At 36.0% G+C, this 22,449-nt stretch overlaps 1 protein-coding gene across 3 annotated transcripts in view; it reads right to left on the minus strand.

Annotated features, from left to right (window-relative positions):
• LOC110835917 (hemicentin-1-like) overlaps positions 1-22,449 on the minus strand; it is an 87,334-nt gene that overhangs the window by 23,095 nt on the left and 41,790 nt on the right. For all 3 annotated transcript variants that reach the window (XM_087340318.1, XM_087340320.1, XM_087340319.1), the window contains exons 23-37: positions 20,959-21,080; positions 19,849-19,995; positions 18,619-18,750; positions 17,381-17,499; positions 16,767-17,051; positions 15,175-15,355; positions 12,719-12,857; positions 11,364-11,506; positions 9,796-10,098; positions 8,517-8,798; positions 6,502-6,686; positions 3,507-3,606; positions 2,582-2,703; positions 2,289-2,454; positions 814-986 (exon numbers count right to left, since the gene is read on the minus strand). In XM_087340318.1, coding sequence (XP_087196444.1) covers positions 814-986; positions 2,289-2,454; positions 2,582-2,703; positions 3,507-3,606; positions 6,502-6,686; positions 8,517-8,798; positions 9,796-10,098; positions 11,364-11,506; positions 12,719-12,857; positions 15,175-15,355; positions 16,767-17,051; positions 17,381-17,499; positions 18,619-18,750; positions 19,849-19,995; positions 20,959-21,080 — 2,599 coding nt within the window. The remainder of the gene's footprint in view (positions 1-813; positions 987-2,288; positions 2,455-2,581; positions 2,704-3,506; positions 3,607-6,501; positions 6,687-8,516; positions 8,799-9,795; positions 10,099-11,363; positions 11,507-12,718; positions 12,858-15,174; positions 15,356-16,766; positions 17,052-17,380; positions 17,500-18,618; positions 18,751-19,848; positions 19,996-20,958; positions 21,081-22,449) is intronic.

A 22,449-nucleotide genomic window follows, 5' to 3' on the forward strand; every position in this document is an offset into this window, starting at 1 on the left:
TGAAACTGAAAGAAACTTTAAATAGGAAATGTGTTTTGACCCCTCAGGGCCCCACATCAGTGGGGACAGTGAATGGCTCCCCCAAGGTACCCAAGATAACCAGTGCCTGGGGGTATAGCTAGGCCACCCTACCTCCAGGAGCTGTAAAAACAGAGGTCTGGTCCTCCTGGTTGGGGGTTGGGTGTGGGGATGTCAACCCCATCCTGTAAAAAGCAACTTGTTATGAAATCACATGAACGAATAACAAAAAGGGTGTTTACTGCCAGGCCAGAAGGAAAAAGAGGAATAGGAAGGCCGAAAATGAGATGGAGGGATAGTGTGGACCAGGACGCTGAAGCTCTAGGAGAGAGGAATTGGAGGAGATTGTCTGTGAGTGAGGAAAAATGGAAGAAGCTTTTGAAGAAGAGTAGGGCCCACACAGGGCTGTAGAGCCAATGATGATGATGAAATGTGTTTTGATATAAATATATCATAACCCAGTGTATTTTTAGCCAAGATTACATAAATTATAAAGAAAGTGACAAAATTAATTGAATATATGTTTTAAAATTATTTATTAAAAAACTGTGTAATTATTAAGTCTCTGAAAATAGAGTACTGTACGGTTGTTACATAAATGAATACAGCAATGGAACATGCACTAAGGATGGTTCAGGTGAGCCAAACTGTCTTAAGAATAATAATACTAAAATGTTTTTAAAAAAAAGAATTTCAGATTGGTACTGAACTGTTAAGGTCGGTCATGGAAAAAAGATAATCAGATTCACAGGCTTATACTAATTATGTGAATTCTTTAATAACTTAAGTACTTACTGGGCACTCAGACATATGACAACTTTGTATTTGCTCTGGGTCTCCTTGGCAATTGCTTTCATCAACAAACTCATCTGTGTCTTCACCACATACGCGTACACGGATCTGTATTCCTGGACCACATGTAACACTACATTCACTCCAACCTGACCATGTACTCCATTCAGCTGGTACTGCAATGGATGTTTGATCACATAATATTAATCTGCAGAAGGTCAAGTGAATGACTGATGATGAGGGTAGCTGTGACTGCTGGAAAGTTATGGTCCTCCAAATTAGGGAGTTCAGCAGGAAGCTAATAACCCCTCGCCATAAAGACGAGTGACACACAGGGCTTCAGACAATGGAATATTATTTGGAATGATCAATGGTACATAAAATAGAAAGTAAATATCAAACTTGTAGTGCTAGGAGTTTCTATATGGCAGGTTCATTACAAAAAGTAGAAAGATAATTAGGTTAAGAATATATAACATTTTCTGGAAATACATGTCATATGGGACAAGTGTGCCTAGGGATGGGCTTTTTTCTACATAAAGGAATCTGATCAGTAGTTAAGATAGTACAGTGTGTTAGTAATATGACCACATATATTGTCAACCCAAAAGTAATGACGCAAATCTACAAAATAATAATAATAAAAAAAAAATTCTGGAAGGAAAAACAAACTGAAGTGTTTGTACACTGTTTGTTAGTTACTAATATAATGCTCAGAAAACACTTTCATTACAGAAACAGCAAAAAAGGAGGTAGATCTGTAACTGTTCTACCAGAATTCTTGTAATTTTACCTGTTACTATATGCAGCTCATTTTTTGTATGTCTCCATTAATAAACTATTGCCCCTCCCAGTAACTAGTTCATCTACGCTGTTTGAATTTTGACACTATCCATTTACACTGACCCCAAGCAACAACCTAACTCCTTCTCTGAGGCACTGTACATGTTTCTTTAATTAAGCAGGTTTCATTTGTTAACACAAACGGTGTTGGTGTATTTTTATATTCCAGAGAATTTTCTGTGTAACTGGGTATTCAAGATGTCATAACGCTGCATCAGACTTGATTATTAATGCTTAAGGGTACATTTGTATTGCCACATATGTTGGCAGATAGCATTTAGCAGGGGTGGCACTTTATGTAGAGATTCCCTTTAAAATTACATAAGGAAATTTTGTTCTGAGGCTTTCATGGACACAATGTGAGGGTGGTGGTATTCCGAGAATGATATCAGGGTTTGATTGAAAGGTAAAAAATCTAGTTTTCTTTGCTATGATATTATGTTTATAAACTCGGGAAACAAGACAAAATTTTGTTTGGCTGAATAACATCTTCATTACACTATAGTATGGAATGACGTCTAATACCCCCTGCCCCCCTGAAAAACTTATAAGCAATGATAAACTGTCTTATGTGTCTGCCTACCTGGAAATGGAAAATGAGGGAAATGTTATAAAAATAATTTGTAGTAACTTGCCTAAAACATTAACATCAAATTGTAGTTCTTTGGCTCCTGCTGAATTCTCAGCCACACATGAATAGTTTCCAGAATTCTTGGTCAATGCGTGCATCAAATGTAGCTGTCGTCTATCTGATGAAATATGAATGTTGGTGCCGAGTTGTTTGTGAATGGAGATTCCTTCCTGTTAACGCAGTATTTTATCAGTATATATGATGAATTATATTGCCTGTAAATTCATAATGTATTTATACTGTTTTCATTAGACTAATTATAAATTTCAGTTTTTATGGACAAGAGAAGAGGCTTACTTTGTACCATGTGATTTTTGGTGGTGGCGACCCATACAATGGACACTTCAGAACTAGTCGCCTGTGCAACAGCACAGTGTGATTGGATTTCTCTGATACATTAGCAGATACTTCTGGGGGCTCTGAAATATAAAATCAGGATCTTTCAACCATACATAATGATTAAGTCTGCATGAACCAGAGGGAGGCTGAACGAGTACACTGTCTTTCTTATCTTAGGCTGTCTTATGAAAACATACACATCTGAAAACCACACTGCACACTCCATACAGTTATTTGACAGTTTTATAAAAATATAAATTAACCAAAGGAAAATGGTGAATGATGCCCATGGATACACTTTATAATTTCGTGTGTTTTGGAAGTGAGCATTAGGTAGCGTAAATAGTTAATTTTTATATTTGGTCAGTTTTGTAGATCTACGTTTGATCATGGCAGTGTGGATCAATCAGATCATTAGTCTTTAACCTAATCATTTTTTTTTATTTGAGTCATCACTTTCATATATTCAAAGCCACTACAAACCAAAATTGGTACTTTCTTTCTCATTTACCGATGGACTAGAATCAAAGATTTTCACTATACGAAGAGTACCGGTACTGGAGCATTTTAAATCTGAAAAAGCTGTGATGTACAAACTGTGATTGTAATTGTAACAAAATTTCTGCCTATCAGTTGTTTACAAATAATCATCTACTAACTTTCTTTTTGTATTGAGAGCTTGTATCAGTGAAACAAATTAACTTATTTCATGGGTATAACTCACTGGGACTGGATTCTACTTTCTTTGTAATGAAAATTTTATAGTATCAAGATTCCATCCACACTACATACCATAATAACTGCTTGCTTAGTTGTAAAAGAAGTACATAGTTCTTTTTGTTACTTCATGAAAATAAGTAAATTATTAATACACAAAACAAACCTTGAATTTCAACATTAAAAGTGAGTTCAGTGTCTCCAGCCATGTTGCTGGCAAGACAGGAATATTTTCCGTTATGCTTCATTGACACCTTGGGCATTACCTGAAATAAGTTACAAGTAATATTACAATCCAATGAAGCATAGTTTGCATATAAATGTATATCATATAATGTCAAACATTTTTAGCCCTTCCCTAATTTATTTTATGAAAATATGGATTATGCCCATATAAATTAAATTACTGATGTGTGTTTTGATGAAAATATTTAATCACACTGTACAAAATCATAGCACACAAATGTCAACTGAACTAGTGTATATATTGCCCAATTTATATCTCAAAATTAATTATGTGCTTGGCTAAATTACTTGGGATGCTGCATGCTACAAAATTGTTAAAAACCTATTCACATGTAATATAGTGTAGAAATGTATGAACGCACATAGCTTATCAAATCTAGTGTCTGATGCACATATTTCCTTCATGACAAAAACTAACTTTGTTTCATAATAATAGGGCAGAAGGAAAAGATATTAGCTCAAATTATCTTGGGTTAACATTATTTTGCAAGAATAATTAAACTGGGCTGCCTCAGAATAATCAAGAAACGGGCTAAACAGGTAATCATTATAAATGTAAGTATTTCAGTATCTTACTGGAGAATTTATCATGTTAAAACTTGTGGAATTATAACTTTTTTGACCATCATACAGTAAAAAGAGTAACATACTGCACTAAATTAAAGACTGGAAATTATGACAATCAGTCCAGTTCCTCTTTAACTACCATGGAACTAGTGTGTAAGATTCACTTTGTGTTTGAGCAGCATCGTTTGTTGAAGTCCTTCTAATGTTTTGGCAAACATGTAGTTGCCATTTTCAGGGCAAATGTCATTGGTAATAAAAAAACAACAGAATGACCCTGAAATGAAGAAAACAAAACTAAGATTGTCCCAGGAAAATTGTTCCTTTTGTGAAAAGCTGCGTGCAAATTCGAAGAAGTGTTATTACTTTTTCAGAAATTAAAATATATGATACCCATGTAACAAGCAAACACTCTGCATTTATACACCACCAAGGATATCTATTGGGCAGCAAAGTATTTATAAGTTCAGTTTTGTATGAAAATCCTCAAAACATGGACACACACACATAATACAGCCTCACACTTTGCACAACTGAACACAAACATTGTAATGCAGTCTCTTGCCTTTGTTAGGTCAGAGCCAGATATGACTTTTGTAGCCTCAGGAGTTGGTATCCCTCTCATGGCAGGTTGAGAACATAATTCTCTTTCACAGTCTGCGAGGAGATTTTTGACAAAGAGAAGTATAAAGTCTCTGGATTTTTCTTTGACTGTAAGGCATCAGAAATAACAAGACAAGTTGAACTTATAGAAATGGAAACAGCAACTAGCAACTGAGACGCAGATGAGGATGACATCAGTGTGGATGATAATAAAGTTGAAGTTAACTGCAGGAAGAACAAGAAGAAAGCAGTCTTGTTGAGAAATTGAACTGAGGACTTCAATAACAAGCAGGAAGCAGCAGGGATACCCTTAGATATAATGGGAATGAGACAGGCCTAAAGAAAAGCAAGGTTATGAACATCGATAAGGAGTCAAGTCCACTGAGAAATACCATGCTCTATTTTACAGCAGTTATCCCATTGTTGGAAAAGAGGCCAGTGCTGACGAGAAGTCGAACTGGAGTCTTTCACAAGGTGCAGGTAGTAGCAGGGTTGTCCACAGATTTACTTGGCATGAGAGAAGACTGGAGAAATGTGAGGCTCTGACCACTGATAAGGAGTTACATTCACTGAGGGTTTTCGTGTTTTGTTTCATAGCCATTATCCCACTGTTAGAGAAGAGGTCATCGTTGGTAACGGTCATACTGGGGACTTCTGCAATGTGCAGGAAATCCACAGATTTACTGGGCATGATAGATGCCTGAGGAATGTCAGGCTCTGGCAAGCAATTTGTGGTCAAGTCAGATGCATAATAGAGCCCTTTGTAAGGATGCCTTGTTCTGTGAGAATAGGAGCCTCCTTAGCTCTAATTTGTGATGCACATTCTATAGGTCAAGTATTAGTCAAAGCTTGAATGAACCTCTAGTAATATGGTATAGTACAATACAATGTTACGGGAGAACAAATTGCAAAAGCACTCATGAAATAATGGCAGCATTATGACATCATCTGTTATCCTATAAACAAATGTGTCAAATGTCTATAAACTCACAGTGAGTGGGCACAGTGCTAAATGGCAATGCTGTTCGCAGTCACTACATTCCTAATAACTCCAAAGCATAACAGTGACATTAAACAAACAATAATCATCTAGTGATAAATGACCAGTCTGTGTGTAATTTGTATAACAAATGGTACCCTGCCAGTACAATTACACATCACACATCCATTAAAGGTCAATATAGTTTAACAAGCCTTCATGTAGTTTCTCTCTTTTACATTAAAAACAATTTCATCCTTATAATACTCTAAATATTTACTTACAAAATATAAATTTTCAAACCACTCCTATGTAAAATTTTAGTTTTAAGTTGTGGCTCCATTGGTTTGGGTGTGTGATATTTATGCAACAGCTTGTTTGCTGAAAAGTTAGAAAGACTTCAACAAATAACATAGCTGAAACCCAAAAGCTTATCTTATACATTAGATTTCACCCATGGAAATTTAAGTAAACATACCCAAGGAACTACTTATATAGACACAAACATTTTTATTTTCTTCATGAGGGAATATGATAAAAGATAACATCATATTTAGACATGAAAATGACAAAAAATCCAACAAATTCTGCCTCATAAAATATTTTTTTCAAATTAAAAGCACGGATGCAGCTCCACACCCATCACTTAATGTATCTTTATTATCTGCTTGGCCACTTTGCATGCTTGTTCATGCTTCCCTCTGCAACCTATGTGACCAACTGCAATTTTCTATAAACATGGCTGAAGGAGGCAAATATTATTACTTACAAGAGTTCTATTGTAGTCTTTAAATTTGACTACAGGCCATTTCTCTTTAGTTATTGGCATTGCACCCTTAAACCATGCAATATTTGGATGTGGATGTCCCGTAACATTACATGTCAGAGTCAATGTTTCATTCTTTGTAACTTTTACATTTATCTGCTCTTCCATATCTGCCATCACAGGTGGTACTGCAACAGAAGGAAATCGCTATTCACAATTCATCGTTACTTCTCATGGGTTAACTAAAAGTAAACACACTGGGATGAAAAAACTGCCTGTTTTATACATTGGTTTTTCTTCAAATATTTCTTCAATTAAACTGTATTGAAATAATGAAACTGCAGTGAGAGACCATGTTTCACACCCATACAAAACAACGTGCAAAACTATTGTTTTGTATATTTTAATCTTTAGGTTCTTAGAAATCAGATGGGAAGACAAAAAAATATTTTGAACTCAAAAGTAGTAAGCATTTCTGGAATTTAGTCTCTTCCTAATTTCCTCATGAATATAATTTTTATTTGTTATTGTTGTTCCCAAATATTTGAACTTTGTCACACTTTCAAAGGATTTATTAACCACTGTAATATGATTTTGCCTGCCTGTCTGCTGACAGGATATTAACATGTACTTAGTTTCTTTTCTGAATTTATTCCTAGGCCAACCTTTCTAATAGCTTCTGGAGAGTCAAAAGGATTTTATATTATACATTATAAAATTTATATCAGAAAATATTCTGATTTGTGTGCCATAATATATCAACTCAATTCCAGTGGAACTAATCCATGTAGGTGGCAGGACACTGCACTCAGAAATTATAAGCTTATAGTCTCGATTTAGAACCAGAAAGTACTACCACAACAGTGGAAAAAATCAATTATTGTCCATATCCACAAAACAGGTGACAAAACTGAGTGTAGTAACCTCTTGAGGGATCTCTTTTGTCGTCATACAACATTTTATCGAATATCCTTCTGGCACGATTAACACCATTTATGAATAAATCTATCGGGAATGATCAATATGGATTCCACTGTAATAGGTCAACTATTGATCAGATCTTTTGCATCCAATAAATATTAGAGGAGAAGTGGGAGTATAAAGGATCAGCATACAAATTACTTGTGGACTTTAGGAAGGCATATGACTCAGTTAGAAAAGAGGTACTGTATGGCATTTTGACTGAGTTTGAAATACTAAAAAAAACTTGTTAGATTAATTAAGATTTGTATGCACAGGGTATCTAGTAGTTTGTATGGGTAACCTTCTGTCAGATCCCTTCCCAGTGCACAATGGCTTAAATGCTTTTTAATTTTGCTCTAGAACATGTCAGAGAGAATCAGGAAGGGCTTGAATTGAATGGCGTGCACCAGGTACTTGCATATGACATCAATTTGCTGGGGGATGATGTGGGTACCAGAAACAAGAATGGAAACTCTTCTACAGGTTAGCAAGGAAACTGGCATTTGCCAAAACACTAAAGATCAGGATACATAAAACAATAATTTTGCCAGTTGTCTTGTATGGTTATGAAACATGGTCTTTTACCTTGAAAGAAAAACGTAGATTATAAATGTTTAAAAACAAAGTGCTCAGGAAGATATTTGAACCTAGGAGGGATGAAATAAGTGGGGAATTTAGAATACTGCATAACGAGGAGCTGCGTGAATTGTACGGGTCACCTGTCATAGTGAGGATAGTGAAATCTAGGAGGATCCAATAGGCTGGACATGTAGCCCATATGGGGGAGGCCAGGGGCGCATACAGAATTTTGGTGAGAAATCCTTCTGGGAAATGACCACTAGTCAGGCCAAGAAAGAGATGGGAGGATAATATCAAGATGGATCCCAGGGAGGTGGGCTGTGAGGATGGCAAATGGATGGCGTTGGCTCAGGATTGTGTCCGGTGGTGGGCTCTGGTGTTGTTGGACCTGCAGGTTCTGCTACCAGGGAATTAGTCAGTACATATTGTTTGACAGCTGATATTACTATGACCCACTTAATACAATGAATTGTTACCCAAGACGTCCAGCTGGAAACTCTTGCTTATGTTACCAGCATGATTCTGTGCGACACACGTATAATTTCCTGAATGTTCTTGCCGACTATTCTTGATATATAACATATGTCCTTCAGCTTCACCTCTCATTGGTTCATGTGTGTCCAGTGGCACACTGTCTTTCATCCAGTGAATATCAGGAATAGGATTACCAACCACTGGACACTTAATCATGATTGGCAAGCCTTCAAGAGATTCAATAACATTGGAATCTTCACGATGCGCTGAGAGTTTTGGAGCCACTGTAATTATAAAATGACAAAATCACCACCTTATGCCTTAAGCAGAACAGTCACATTAAAAAATGTTGTAGGAAGATGGGAATATGAAGCATCATATTAAAAAATATACAAAATCTGTACAATCAACATATTAAATTATGCCACTTTAAATACAATGTAACCATAATTAATAAGAACTGATATATCACTGAAAGGAATTTATTACTCAAGTTATATAAACTACTGAAGTATATTCTCTAAAAATTAACAACATAACAAATTAAACTGCATATTCCACGTACTTAACAAAGTTACGGTATTTGGTACATATCTGAAAATTGGACAATAATGATAAGTACGCTCTGCGCAACTCCTACTTGCAGATTCTAAATGTTAGAGATTGTATGGAAGGCAAGTAATGTAAGGGGTAAAACAGAATTAAAGAAGTCTTAAAATGTATTATGAATAGGGTGCTGAGGAGAATATTTGGGCCTAGGAGAGAAGACAATGGGATATGGAGAAAACTGCATAATGATGAACTTAAAAATTTATACTCCTCCCCCAATATTGTCAGGGTGATTAAGTCGAGAAGAATGAGATGGGCGGGGCATGTAGCACACATGGATGGGGCAAGAGGTGTGAACTGGGTATTGGTCGGGAAGTCTGGAGGGAGGAGACCTAGATGAAGATGGGAGGATAATTTTAGATGGGATCTATGGGAGACAGAAGTTGAAGGCAAGTGGATTTTGTTAGCCCAGGACATTGGTGAATTCGGTGAAGAACCTTCGGGTTCTGTAAGCCATCTAGTTAGTTAATTAGTAAGTTAAAATGTATTAAGCAACCAAGACATTTTCTACTAAAAATTATACAACGAAGAGTTAAGGTACTATCCTGGGATTTGCTTGCTAGCACCAAAGAACATCACAAAAAGCCTCAATCAGGAAAACTTATCTCCATGTGGAGTTTAAAAAGCAGGATGTTAACTTCTACACTATGTTTCCAGTATAATGTCACTTACCTATAACTTTTAAGCGGTAATTCTTCTCAGCAACTCCGGCTATATTAGAAGCCAGACAAGTATATTTCCCAGCATCTGTGATTTTAACTTTCTGTAGGGATAAAGTGTGTTCCTCGACTGAACTCCTGTCACTGAGAGAGTTACTGACTACAGAACTGATTCCTTTATCTATAATGTGACCACTGTGCAGCCATTTTATATCTGGTTTGGGGTTTCCTCTGGTTGTACACAACAGAGAAACATCATCACCCATTTTCACTTTAAGATCTTCAACAAATTGCTGCTGATGAATAACAGGTGGTTCTGGAAACATGATCAGAATCAGTATACTCTGTATTAATGATTATGTCTATCAGCAAATGGGGTGTCATGTTAGATAATTACATAACTGTTCTGAACTGAGTTCATTAAATACAGACTACCTATATGATATAATTTGCATGTGGCCATTTAAACTGAAACTGGAGCCTACTCTATTCACTCCTTGACAAGAGCCAGAGTAAATGGAAGTAGCTATTCTTCACAAAATCACAAAGAATGTCAACTTGCTGAGCACAGCAAAAAAGTAAAATTGTTCTTCTGGTCTCTGCCCATTGTGTAAATTATAAAATTATAAAACTCCATCTTCTGGTAAGGACTAAACCAAAACTGTGGCTAGCTCAAATAGGGGGCCCAACAGGAACATTTTCTGTCCTCTTCCATTTTTTTAACCTGAAAAATTTGTACTCCTCCCCCAGTATTGTCAGGGTGATTAAGTCAAGAGGAATGAGATTGGCAGGGCATGTGGCATGCATGGATGGGGCAAGAGGTGTGCAACAGGTATTGGTCGGAAGCCTGAAGGGATGAGACCTAGACGTAGATGGGAGGATAATTTCATGCGGGATCTGTGGGAGATAGGAGTTGAATGAGACTGGATTTTGTTACCCCAGGACAGGGTCTGGTGGAGGGCTTTGGTTAATCGGTGATTAACCTTCAGGTTCCCTAAGCCAGCTAGTTAGTTAGTTAGAAGATGGAAGCAGAATCCAGCTTCTCAAACACTGTAGTTTTATAATTCAGATGACAGACAAAGTTCAAAAGAACAAGTTTACATATTATAATGCATCATCATCAGAAATCTTTAGACTTCACAGAAAATAAAGTTTATTTTACCTTTAACAAATAAATAGTTGTTGGGGGAAAAAATTGTAGAATCACATGCAGAAAGTAAGATTTCAGATTTTAATTTATCAAAAGACCCACTTTCTGAAATTACTGCAAGACAATATGTCCACCTTACAGCACACTTTAACCTATTAAAAACTGGTAGTGTTAGAATCATACTAGAGAAATCAACAAATTAGATATCATAATGATGCATATTCATTCAATTAGGATATGGTAGAATAACTGGAGGGATTCCTTAAGTCTCCACAGTACAGGGGCATTATTTATGAATGTTGTATTCTTGGAACTTTCCTCCACTTTTATAAAAGAAACTTGACATGTTTTGATACAATGATCTTATGCAACAAAATATACATTTAAATATATTCATTCTATGTATAACATGTTTGTTAATGTCTACTTACCAAATACTGTCAAGTTGAAATGTTTTTCCTTAGAGGCTGCTTCATTTGAACCTGTGCAGATGTATATTCCCCTATCATGTGGTTGCACTTTTGAAATCTCAAGAATTCTTCGATCTTCTGACAGGATAACATTGGTTGCTAAACTGTAAAACAAATACTTATATAAAATCCTTCTGTCCTGTTTACCTAGCAACTGCTAGAGGAACATGATTTTTAATGTAAAGTTTATATATATATCCACTACTGTTATGTGACTATGCACTGATATAAGATTTAACATAATAATACAAGCCTTATCACCATGCAGTGCCACAGTTGTAAATAACAGAAAATGTTTATGTTAAATTTTTCATTTTTAGGTTTTAATCAGTTGTCTTTTCTGCATCTCCTCATTTATATCTTGATCCACCCTCATGATTTCTCTAATCCTTTTGTTTCTCACACTCTCTTTTCTGGATATTCCAGCCGCTCTTCTTAGGAAATCCATTTTCATTATTCTCAACTTTTTTTTGTTTTTTGTTTTTTTGTTCTGAGAGTTGCCAAATTTCTGCTCCATAAAGAGCCACGCTTTGTACCATCATTTTATATATTCTCTCTTGTTCTTTTTGTGATATTTTTGTCCCATAATATTGGGTTGAGGGCTCCTATGAGTCTCCTTCCTTGTTTTATTCTTTCCTCTGTTTCAATTCCATACATCCCTTGGTCCCCTATCATCGCTCCTACATATTTAATCTTTTCTGTCCTCTTTATTACTTCCCCCGTTTCCATTATCAGTGCGTCATTAGTATTTCCTAAATTCCAATACACTGTCTTATCTAAATTTAATGTTAATCCCCACATTTCATATTCTTCTTTTACTTTCCTCATCATAAATTCCAGGTCTTCTTCTCTTTCTGCTATTATCACTTGGTCATCGGCGAATTGTAGTGTATACATTGTTGTATCTTCGTCCAATGGTATGCCCATTCCCTTACACCTTTTTTTCCACCTTTTTAATACTTTATTTATATATATTTTGAAGAGTGTCGGCGACATGCTGCAGCCTTGTCTCAGACCTTTTGTTATCCGAAATGTTGTTGTCAATGTCTTTCCTAGTTTTACCTGTCCTGTTTATCTAACTGCCAAGTAAAATTTGCTCTCAAATATACTGCTGCATATTGTACATTCTCTGTGAAGGAACACAATCAGTCCCTTTACTGCACACTAACCCATCCTGATCAATACGTACAAACACCAGGAACACAACTGGTAGCTAACACCTGTTAACAACATACAATAAAATTTTCATTCTGATCCATGCAATGCATGCGCACACATATACATATGCACATACAAACATAATTTTTAAAACTCACTTAAGATTCAAGTCAAACCCATCTTTTGTCCACTTGATTTGTGGATTAGGTGATCCAGTGATTGGACACTGCAGTAAAATAGGTTCTCCTTTCACAGCTTCTTGCATTTCCTCAACAGGACCATCTAAATCTGGAGGAACTGAAAAGTACCAATATCATGTGTGTCTATATAATAATGCCAAAGTTCATGCAAACACACACACAATTTATTTGGAAAATTTCAATTCTGTTTAAAATCATGGACCACAGTGAACATAAGTTTTATGAGAACAAGATAAATGCCAAATGTGACATCATGTTGTCTTGCTGGTGGTTAACCAACATTCTGAGAAGCATACTGCTTTCATCTTTGGTGACAACTGAATTGTAATAAAAATATGTCAGGCAATAAAAGAGACCTGACAGTGACACTCAGGATGTAGTGAATATGGGAATGATGTGCTAGGTGTTTAGCACACAAAGGTGACCAGTAAAGATGATGAATAGTTCATTAAAGAAATGGTACAGATGACACATGGAGGATGAGGTGGGCAAAACAAATGGCATGCATTGAGGAGGGGAGGTATGTTTACAAGAATAGGTTGGGAAGCCTGAAGGGAGGAGACTGCTGGGAAAACATAGGCAAAGGTGGGAGAATAACATTAAGATGGACCTTAGCGAGATAGGAATTGATGGAGCGAACTGGATGCAGCTAGCTCATGATACAGTCTGGTGGTGGGCTTTTGTGAACATGGTGATGAACCTCCGGATTCCATAAAGTAAGCTATTCTTTGAGAAGCCGAGTATACAATCGACTTTTCAAAGAATTACCTGCACCACAGAGTCAGTGAGGAACCTGAATGGAATATTTTGGGAACAAAAATTTTCCCATGAAACAGTGATAAATTGGTTTAACATGAGATAGTATAGCTGCGTCATATTGTGATATTAATTAAAATAATTATTATATAATATAATAATTATTTTGGTTTAACATGTTCCCTAGAACCGAATTTTTGGTTTTCATTAGTGGATATAATTGTTTCTTGTTGGTATTCTCACATCCTCAAGAAAAATGGTGGTTATAGCCCATTAATATATACGAGGTGCGATCGAAAGGTTTCCAGACTGCGCGTATAAAAACCCGTACACTTATCTCAGGTATTAAATTCATCCATCAAACTCGAAGTAGTTCCCCTGGGAGTGGACACAACGATCCCAGCGCCGCTGCCAAGCCTGGAAGCATCCCTCGAAATCTTTCTTTGTCAGCCTGTCAAGCACCATCTGCGATTCTGCCTGAATCTCTTCTATTGTCTCAAATCTCCTTCACTTTAGCTGAATTTTCATCTTTGGGAAGAGGAAGAAGTCACACGGAGCTTAGAAAGGAAGTTGGGGTCGGTTCTTGCAAGATCTTTGAGCTCCTGACAAACGAAAAGTCGATTCTGCTTCTGGTCCTCAGACAGGATGCGTCGCATGTGGAGTTCTTCCTTTAGAATCAGCTGACAGGTTCCATAGCCTATCCCAACAATGTCGCACAAGTCGTTGATGGTACGATGTCGATCTTCGTGAATGGCCTGCCGAATCTTCGTAACATTTTCGGGCGTTGTGCTCGAAGATGGTCGTCCAGAACGCTCGTCATCATCGACAGACGTTCGGCCATTTTTAAAACGTGAATGCCACACAAAAGTTTATGCACGACCCATTGCGGACTCCCCAAATGCTTGCTTTAGCATTTCATAGGTTTCCGTAGCCGTTTTGACGAGTCTTTGGCAAAATTTGATGCACACACCATTCCGAAATCGCAGGAGGGTTGGTGTAATGCACTACCAAAACGCCCGTAACTAAGAAACAAATGCTAATTCGATGATGCCGGCTGGCACACTGATTCACTATGAATGTAGGCCGCACCCCCTAGCGGCAGAAGCTCGTACTACATCCAGTTCGCCCTCTATTGACACAGTCTTGAAACTTTCCGATCGCACCTCGTATATATATATATATATATATAATAAATAAAACTATGCAATGTAAGTTTCTGCCCACCTCAAGTGGACAGGCAGTAGTATATAACAGCTGTTGACGTACAATATCAGGTGAACTACCAACTACCACAATGGCATCATGCCATTCCATTTATTAAATTCTCCAATGACTTCAGAGTAACAAAAGTCAGGTAAGTGTTTGAAAAATAACTAAGGGGTCCAGCTACCAGTAATCATAACTTCTTAAGGTTCTATGTAAGATTTGAGGTTCTCACAGTGGTGAGTATGAAGATGGCTGTCTTCCGAATTGTAGCACAGTGTAGTCTGGTAGAAGTTTACCAGCATTTCAGAGGTCCTTGCTGTATCCATCATCATCGCCCTAATTATGGAAGCAGAAAGGACCTCTGAAACGTTGGTAAACTTCTACCATACTACACTGTGCTACAATTCGGAAGACAGCCATCTTCTTTTTAAGGTTGTTTTTACTGAACTTACCCAAGACAGTGAGGTGGAAATCACGATCATTGCGCCCAGCTTTACTGGTTGCAGTACACTGATAGTGACCAGTATCATGAGGCCTCACATTGGGAATGATAAGTGAATGTCTGTTTGCAGATAACACCACACCTGGAGCTGTGTGAGGGGTAACTGGTAGGTTGTTCTTCCGCCATGACAGCTATAAAACAATGGCAGGTTAGCAATGCACTGGTTTCATAAATGAAATAGCATTAACAACTTGCAGTCAACTTAAATGTTGAAGATTTCTGTCTTCTGGGTTGTTGCGCTGTGTAGTATGGTAGATGTTTACCAACGTTTCGGAGGTCATATTGCCTCCGTCATCAGGGCGATGACGGAGGTAGTATGACCTCTGAAACATTGGTTGACATTTACCAGACTACACAGCGCAACAACCCAGAAGACAGAAATCTTCATACTCACTGCTGTGAAAACCTCAAATCTTACAACTTAAATGGTAATTGGGTAGGGTAGTAAGTTTCACAAAATGAAAATTCCAAGAAATTACATATATAATATCTATAGCTTGAAATTTAAAGAAATATATTAGACATATAATACGCAATAACAAAATTTTAGCAAAGCTTACATTATGTTACACAAAACACATTACTTGGCTAATTGAAAATTAGACATAAATTAAGAGAGATGTAAGCAGATTACAAGCTGTAGAGACCAAATTTCTATGAAGAATTAGGAATAGAAACAAGAAGATAAGTTCTGAAACTAGGACATTTAGAAAGATTAGAAACACTACAAAAAACTGATGAGATTAACATGAGGTAAAAGTAGGCACAGTACACACATTTTATATTTCTATAGCTCTAAGAAATGACATTTTAAGCATCATGTTCACTAAATATTTTTGATTCCATAGAAATATAAATAAAACTAATATGCAATAGAAATATAATCATTATTTTAATATAGGGGTCCGCAGTGGCTGCGCGGTCTGAGGTGTGGGCCTTGTGCTGCTTGGTCACTCGGACCGTGTGTTCGAATCCCACTCAAGCCATGGATGTTTGCCTGCAATTTTCTGTGTTGTGCTGTCCTGTGTGCAGGTAGAGGCCTTATGACGGGCCGATCCCTAGTCCAAGGAGTCCTACTGAATGTCTACAGATCAAGCCAACGAAAAGTTGGGACCCGCAGTGCTCAGGCACTTGAAGAACGGGTCATTCCCAGTATCCCCCCAGTATTTTAATATAAGACTGCATTTCAAAAATCCATATTTAGTTACACACAGTTTCAGTGGTAGTAAAAACTTCTTCATATCCTACTGTATAAGATCTGTTACAATGCACAGCAATTCTGATCAATTAAAACATGGCTGCATTCATACACAAGCCTAAACTGTCATATAAATTCATCGCCCTGACGATGGAGGCAGTATGACCTCTGAAACGTTGGTGGAAATCTACCAGACTACGTGGTGCAGTAACCCAGAAGACAGCAATCTTCAGACTCACTGCTGTGAAAACCTCAAATTCCACATAATTCCATAAACCAATGAGGCTAATCACTTGTGCTCGACCCATGAGAGATTTTCTATAAGGATAGCCTGGTTTACTTACTTTTGGTTCTGGATTTCCAGACACATTGCATTCAAGTTTCACTTCAGTTCCTGCAACAACTGTTTCTTCTTGCTTGTAGCTGAAATCCTCAAAATAAGGTGATAACAACACATCAAGTTTAATTTCAGCAGCAGTATGTCCAGCCAGATTTGTTGCGATGCAAGCATATGTGCCACTATCAGCTGCATGGGCTTCCTCTAACTTGAGTGATCGTCCACCATCCAGGATAGCATAATGCACTTGATCAGATCTCTCATTTGTCAACAGGTCTAGAGGTTTCCCATCCTGCATTAAAATTAATTTATATGAGAACATAACACAAATGCATTTTCTTTTCTGAATACTCGCTTGAAAGTGATCTTTCTGATGACAAATCTAGAAAGTCATTACATACTTCCTTACAATTTATTTATTTTTTATTTATAAATACAAATGGGTATTAAATTAATAATAAAATGGCAAACATAACACACTGATTTAATTTATGTTGAGCTTAAAAGCTCACACCCACTACTGTCTTTCGTTTATGTCCAAACTTTATTGTATTGTGAATTCATTTATGATTATACAGTAAGTTGGGTTGAAAGCAATGGTCTTTCAGATATTACTCTTACCTTCAGCCACTGGATTTGTGGTGGTGGGATAGCGTCCATGGCAGGACAAGCTATGACCACAGAGTCTCCTTCAATGACTTCAACTCTGCTTTCCCCAGAATTTATTACTGATGGTGGCACTGCAAAAATGGTGTATTCATTTAGAAATACATAAGAAAATTAGTTCTTACACAAACCAAAGTAGTTTCATTTACTTAAGTGGCAACAGTTCTACATTATTAATAATAAAATTTATTACCAACTAATAACATGTTATGGATTAACCCTTTGCAGCCTCAGCTCACAGACACATTTAAAAATTCAGTTATTACCTTAAAGCTAACAATTTATCTCCATTACAAATATGAAATGGTTAATTATGATTTAAAAACCTCACTGTTTATTGTGAGAATGATACAAAACCCATAAATAAACCCTTTTTGCAAAATGCTGATTTACTGATTTTAAAGCAAGTGGCAAATATATATTATTATTATATTTTAAAAGAGTCAGTGGGCTGGTCACTCACTACTCATAAATGAACACTTCAAGACCAAGAAACCTCTGAAAAGGAGGCGGCGAAAACCCACAACCGGGTTGTAGAGCCAAGAAACAACATATTTTAAAAGAATAACAGTTATATTCAGATTCATTTATAATGAATTAGTTAAAACAGAAAGCTGTTTTTGCATTTTCACTACTGTACCAGTCACTTCAAAAGATATTTATCATTTTAAGTAATTATTGGGAACATCATTAAAATTCAAAATGTTGTAGTCCTAACATTACAATTAAAACTTGCAAATACTGGATTTAACTATGAACAATATTTTATTTCAAACTTCATAGTTATACGAAAGTAGGAAAGCAACTGTACTATATTTTTTATCATTATACATTTAAGATTAATTGGTACTGGAGTAGTGCTTTTCTAATGATATGGTCATGTTATTTAAAAGTACAGAGGCAGAGTTGTACTGGAAAAACAATTTATACTATGTTAGAAGAATTATACAAATATTTTTATTTCTGTTAATTGGCCCACTTCTATTTATTGGTGTTTTTTGTGGTTTTGATTTACAGTGAATTTCAGTGCAGCAGCTATTTATTAACAAGTGATTGAAAATAACGTTAATTTCAGTCCTCTTTGTTGTACAATCACTACCATTAAAAGACGTACTTTTGAATGGATGTACACGGGATGATGATGTGAATAAATGGAATGAATTATGTATGTTTTCATAATACGAAATATTTACCTAAGACTTCAACAAGAAAGTGCCTCTGGTCACTTCCTTTTGTATTCTCTGCTACACAAGTGTAAATTCCTGTTGTATTCAGAGTAGCAGATGTAATTACCAGAGTGCCATCTTCTAAAACAAGCAGATGTTCTGAAATAAAGTAGCAAAATTAACAACCTTTTCTTGACTGAACAGTACTGTAAAAAGGAAGGTTCTAGACATGGCTTATAATAAACTGTAAGTGAAATTATATTATAAGTTTGTTCAGACATCTGATATTCAGGGTTTACAAACAGGACCTTTTTCTCCACTTTTTTGTATCAAAAAGATTACTGCCTGAGTATCACACCATAAAGCATATGTGGGAATGCATAAAAGAATGAATTTTAATTAAACTTTAAATCTTTTGTGATCACTATTAAATTAACATTTTACCAATTAAGTGCAGTAAGTGAGATGGGTTTAGACACTATTCATGTAGAATTTATTCTGTGTGGATGCAGAGCTCCATATATTCCTAATCTAAGCACTAGATGGAAGTAAGTCGTTACTTTAACACTCTGACCACATAAACCTCCAAAGTAGAAGACTCAATATTTTTATTTTCCGTCTATACACAAACTTAAAATAATGTTGTTTAAAATTATCTAAAATTATAACATTCTCAGTAGACACTGCATCATGTTACATTTTTTGTATTCGACGACATGTTTCAATGTGTATTACATCATCATCAGGTCTATCAATTTTAATATATTTTAAAAACTGTAGTACATTGAAACATGTCGTCGAATACAAAAAATGTAACATGATGCAGTGTCTACTGAGAATGTTATAATTTTAGATAATTTTAAACAACATTATTTTAAGTTTGTGTATAGACGGAAAATAAAAATATTGTATCAATAAAACACAAACATGACGCAATTAAGATATAAATTAGAAGACTCAAGTTCACTGGATAAGATGGATTGGCCACAAAACCATTCAGACTGTACTAGTAAATAAATTAATCCACAGCATGACCCTGCATTTATTCCTGTTGGAACAGAATAGGATGGTTGTGGAGCCATTCTCACTGAAGTGGTAAACAGAATAATCCTGAAGACCTCATCAACCATTTAAATTTGCAATCGTGTCACATTATTAACTGAGCTATCTCATGACATACTCTAGTTTGATAAATATTATGCAGGACATTTCCAATATTTTCTGCTGTAAAAAATTTACTGTATTTAATTCTTTTACCATCTTTATGTCCGACGATAGACTGTCCATCTCTCCTCCAACTTATCGCAGGATCTGGTATCCCACGTGCTGAGCAGGGCAAGGAGTAATCATCTCCTTCCATTAGTTGTATTTGTGTTGGTAAGTCCAATTCAATAGTTGGTGGCACTGTTACAGAAAATTCACCATATTACAATCTAAGTAATATATAAATATCATACTAAAGTATTTTCACAACTGTCACCATATGCCTAACAGCAACAGAATTAGCTGTGAAGAAACAAATGCAGTCATGAAGACTCTTCAATGTCTGAAAAGGGTGTGTTCTGATAAGCTGAGGACTCTCATACCTTCTTATATGATAATGAAGTTCTTGATGAAATTAGAACAGAATTGTTGTTACATGTCAGATCAGGATATGTTCCTACCTTGTGTTCTTCCCCCAGAAGAATGGAGATTAAAATACATAAACAATTATTTTGCCCATTTTTGTACAGCTGTGGAAACTAGCTTAGTATCCTGAGGAAACAACATACAGCACATGGATTTCAAAAGAAGTACCTTGGACAATATTTGAGAAAAGTGGCAAATTAATTTGAGGAATTACATAATAAGCAACTTTATAATTCATAACCTTGCTTTTTAAGGGCAAAAATTGGAGGATATTATGATGGTATGGTCATGTCACAAGTATGTATAAAACAAGATATTAGATTAGTAGGGGAAATCTCTCCCCACTTAATGGTACCTGCACCTTGTCGTGGTGGTGCGGCTTGAGTACCTCAGTGATCCCAAGAGCTATGCTGGCGGCAGCATAGCTATTGGTAGGGCCTCCCTAGCCAGATTGGTCAAGGGGGAGAGGTCAGACTAAGACAGGTACCCTGGTCCTCCAGGTTGGGGGTTGGTCGCAAGGCTAACAACCTTGCACCATAAAAAGGAAGATGTTTCGAAACCTCAATCAAAGCTCCTTTAAAGATAATATTAAACAGACTGGGGACTGGATTGACTTGGTTCAGGATAGGTTTCAGTGGCAAGCTTTCCTTTTGGCAGAAATGTTAAACCAGGGTAACTTATGCCATGAAGAGGATGCTATTCTTATAGTATACAATATATACAGAATTATTTACTTGCCATGCACGACGATGTAGAATATTTTCTGTATTACGCCAGCTGTATTTTCTGCATCACACACATATACTCCTGCCATACTAGGTTGAATATTTTTGATGTCCAGAATTCCATCTTCATTTACACTATAATATATCATGGGAATACAAATTTATTATTATATTTTCTACAGTAATCCAGGTTGCAGAACATGTTTCATTTCATGTTATAATAATCTGAAGAGAGAATTGGTCTAAATACCAGCAGACAAGCTATAAACAAATACAACGAAAATATTAATATGTATTTGAAGGAAACTCAGGAATATTTTCTAACTACTTCAATAATCCATTTATCATAAAGTCAGTAGCAAAACTATCTGTAATTGCTATTGAATCTTCCAGATGGTATCATAAAACATTCTTTCAATTTAAACCATTCTCCTTCCACCATATTAATTTCTTCTAAATTACTTTTCTGTATAATTCTAACCATTACATATTCGAAACCAGATTTTATGTATTTAAATTCTGTGACTAAATCCCTCAGCAGTATACAGCACATTGACCACTTCACTTACTTTCATACTGAAAGACACCCAACACTTCTGATCCCTACTTTCATTAATCAGTTCTGTGACCATCTTCTATCAACCTGTTGGGTACACTGGATACTATGTACCAATCCCTTCTAAGTTCTACTCAATTAGTAAAGAAGTGTATGAATACTACAATGATGTACAACACACAGATTTCTAGCATTTGTCTATTAGCTGCACAAAAGATTAGAAACATATCTTCACCATGTATCTTTCAGAATTAACTGTGACTCAAAGAAAAATCAAACCAAATATACTATTCACACTCATGAACCATACAACAATTTTAATCATTTTGTGGAACCTCATGTATTAGTCTCAGACTATGTAAGTTCAACATCTGTTGTTCTGCAAATTTACCTTCCTGTGTAAGTAAAACAAAGTCTCAACATAAAAAGGAAAACATATGAGAGCCAATTTCAGTCATAAAGAGACTTACAAACCCAGTTTCAAAAATTCACTCTCATGATCATAAATCATGCACTACTCTTGTCTACTGTGAAATGCTTTTAGTTTTAGGAAATCTGGGCAGTTTGTACTGAAGATTTTGAAACCCTCGTCTCCTTTTCAAGGCATCTGAGGAATCTATACGGAGTATGTGCATTACTAGCACTGCATGACCTGAAGCTTTTACGGTGAAAATTAAGTTGATTTGAGTTAAGTTTTAGTTAACTTACATAGGTGACAGTGCAATAAGATTTTTATTAATCCTTGCACTGATTTCATTCAGCTGTTTTAGTGACCACCCGGTGTTTCAATTTGAATCGTTTGTCCAGTAATGGCCCCACTTGTCCTAATTTAATTAAAATTCTATGAATATTTTCTATGTGAAACTGTAACAGCCCAAAATTTATGCTGGAATTTCTTTTTTACTTCTTTACAGAACTATTTTTGACATAGTTATTGTACATGAACAT

The sequence above is a fragment of the Zootermopsis nevadensis genome, unplaced genomic scaffold (genome assembly GCF_977971745.1).
Source record: "Zootermopsis nevadensis isolate Lab colony 2312 unplaced genomic scaffold, Znev_1.0 Znev_ptg000061l, whole genome shotgun sequence".
Classification (NCBI taxonomy): Eukaryota; Metazoa; Arthropoda; class Insecta; order Blattodea; family Termopsidae; genus Zootermopsis; species Zootermopsis nevadensis.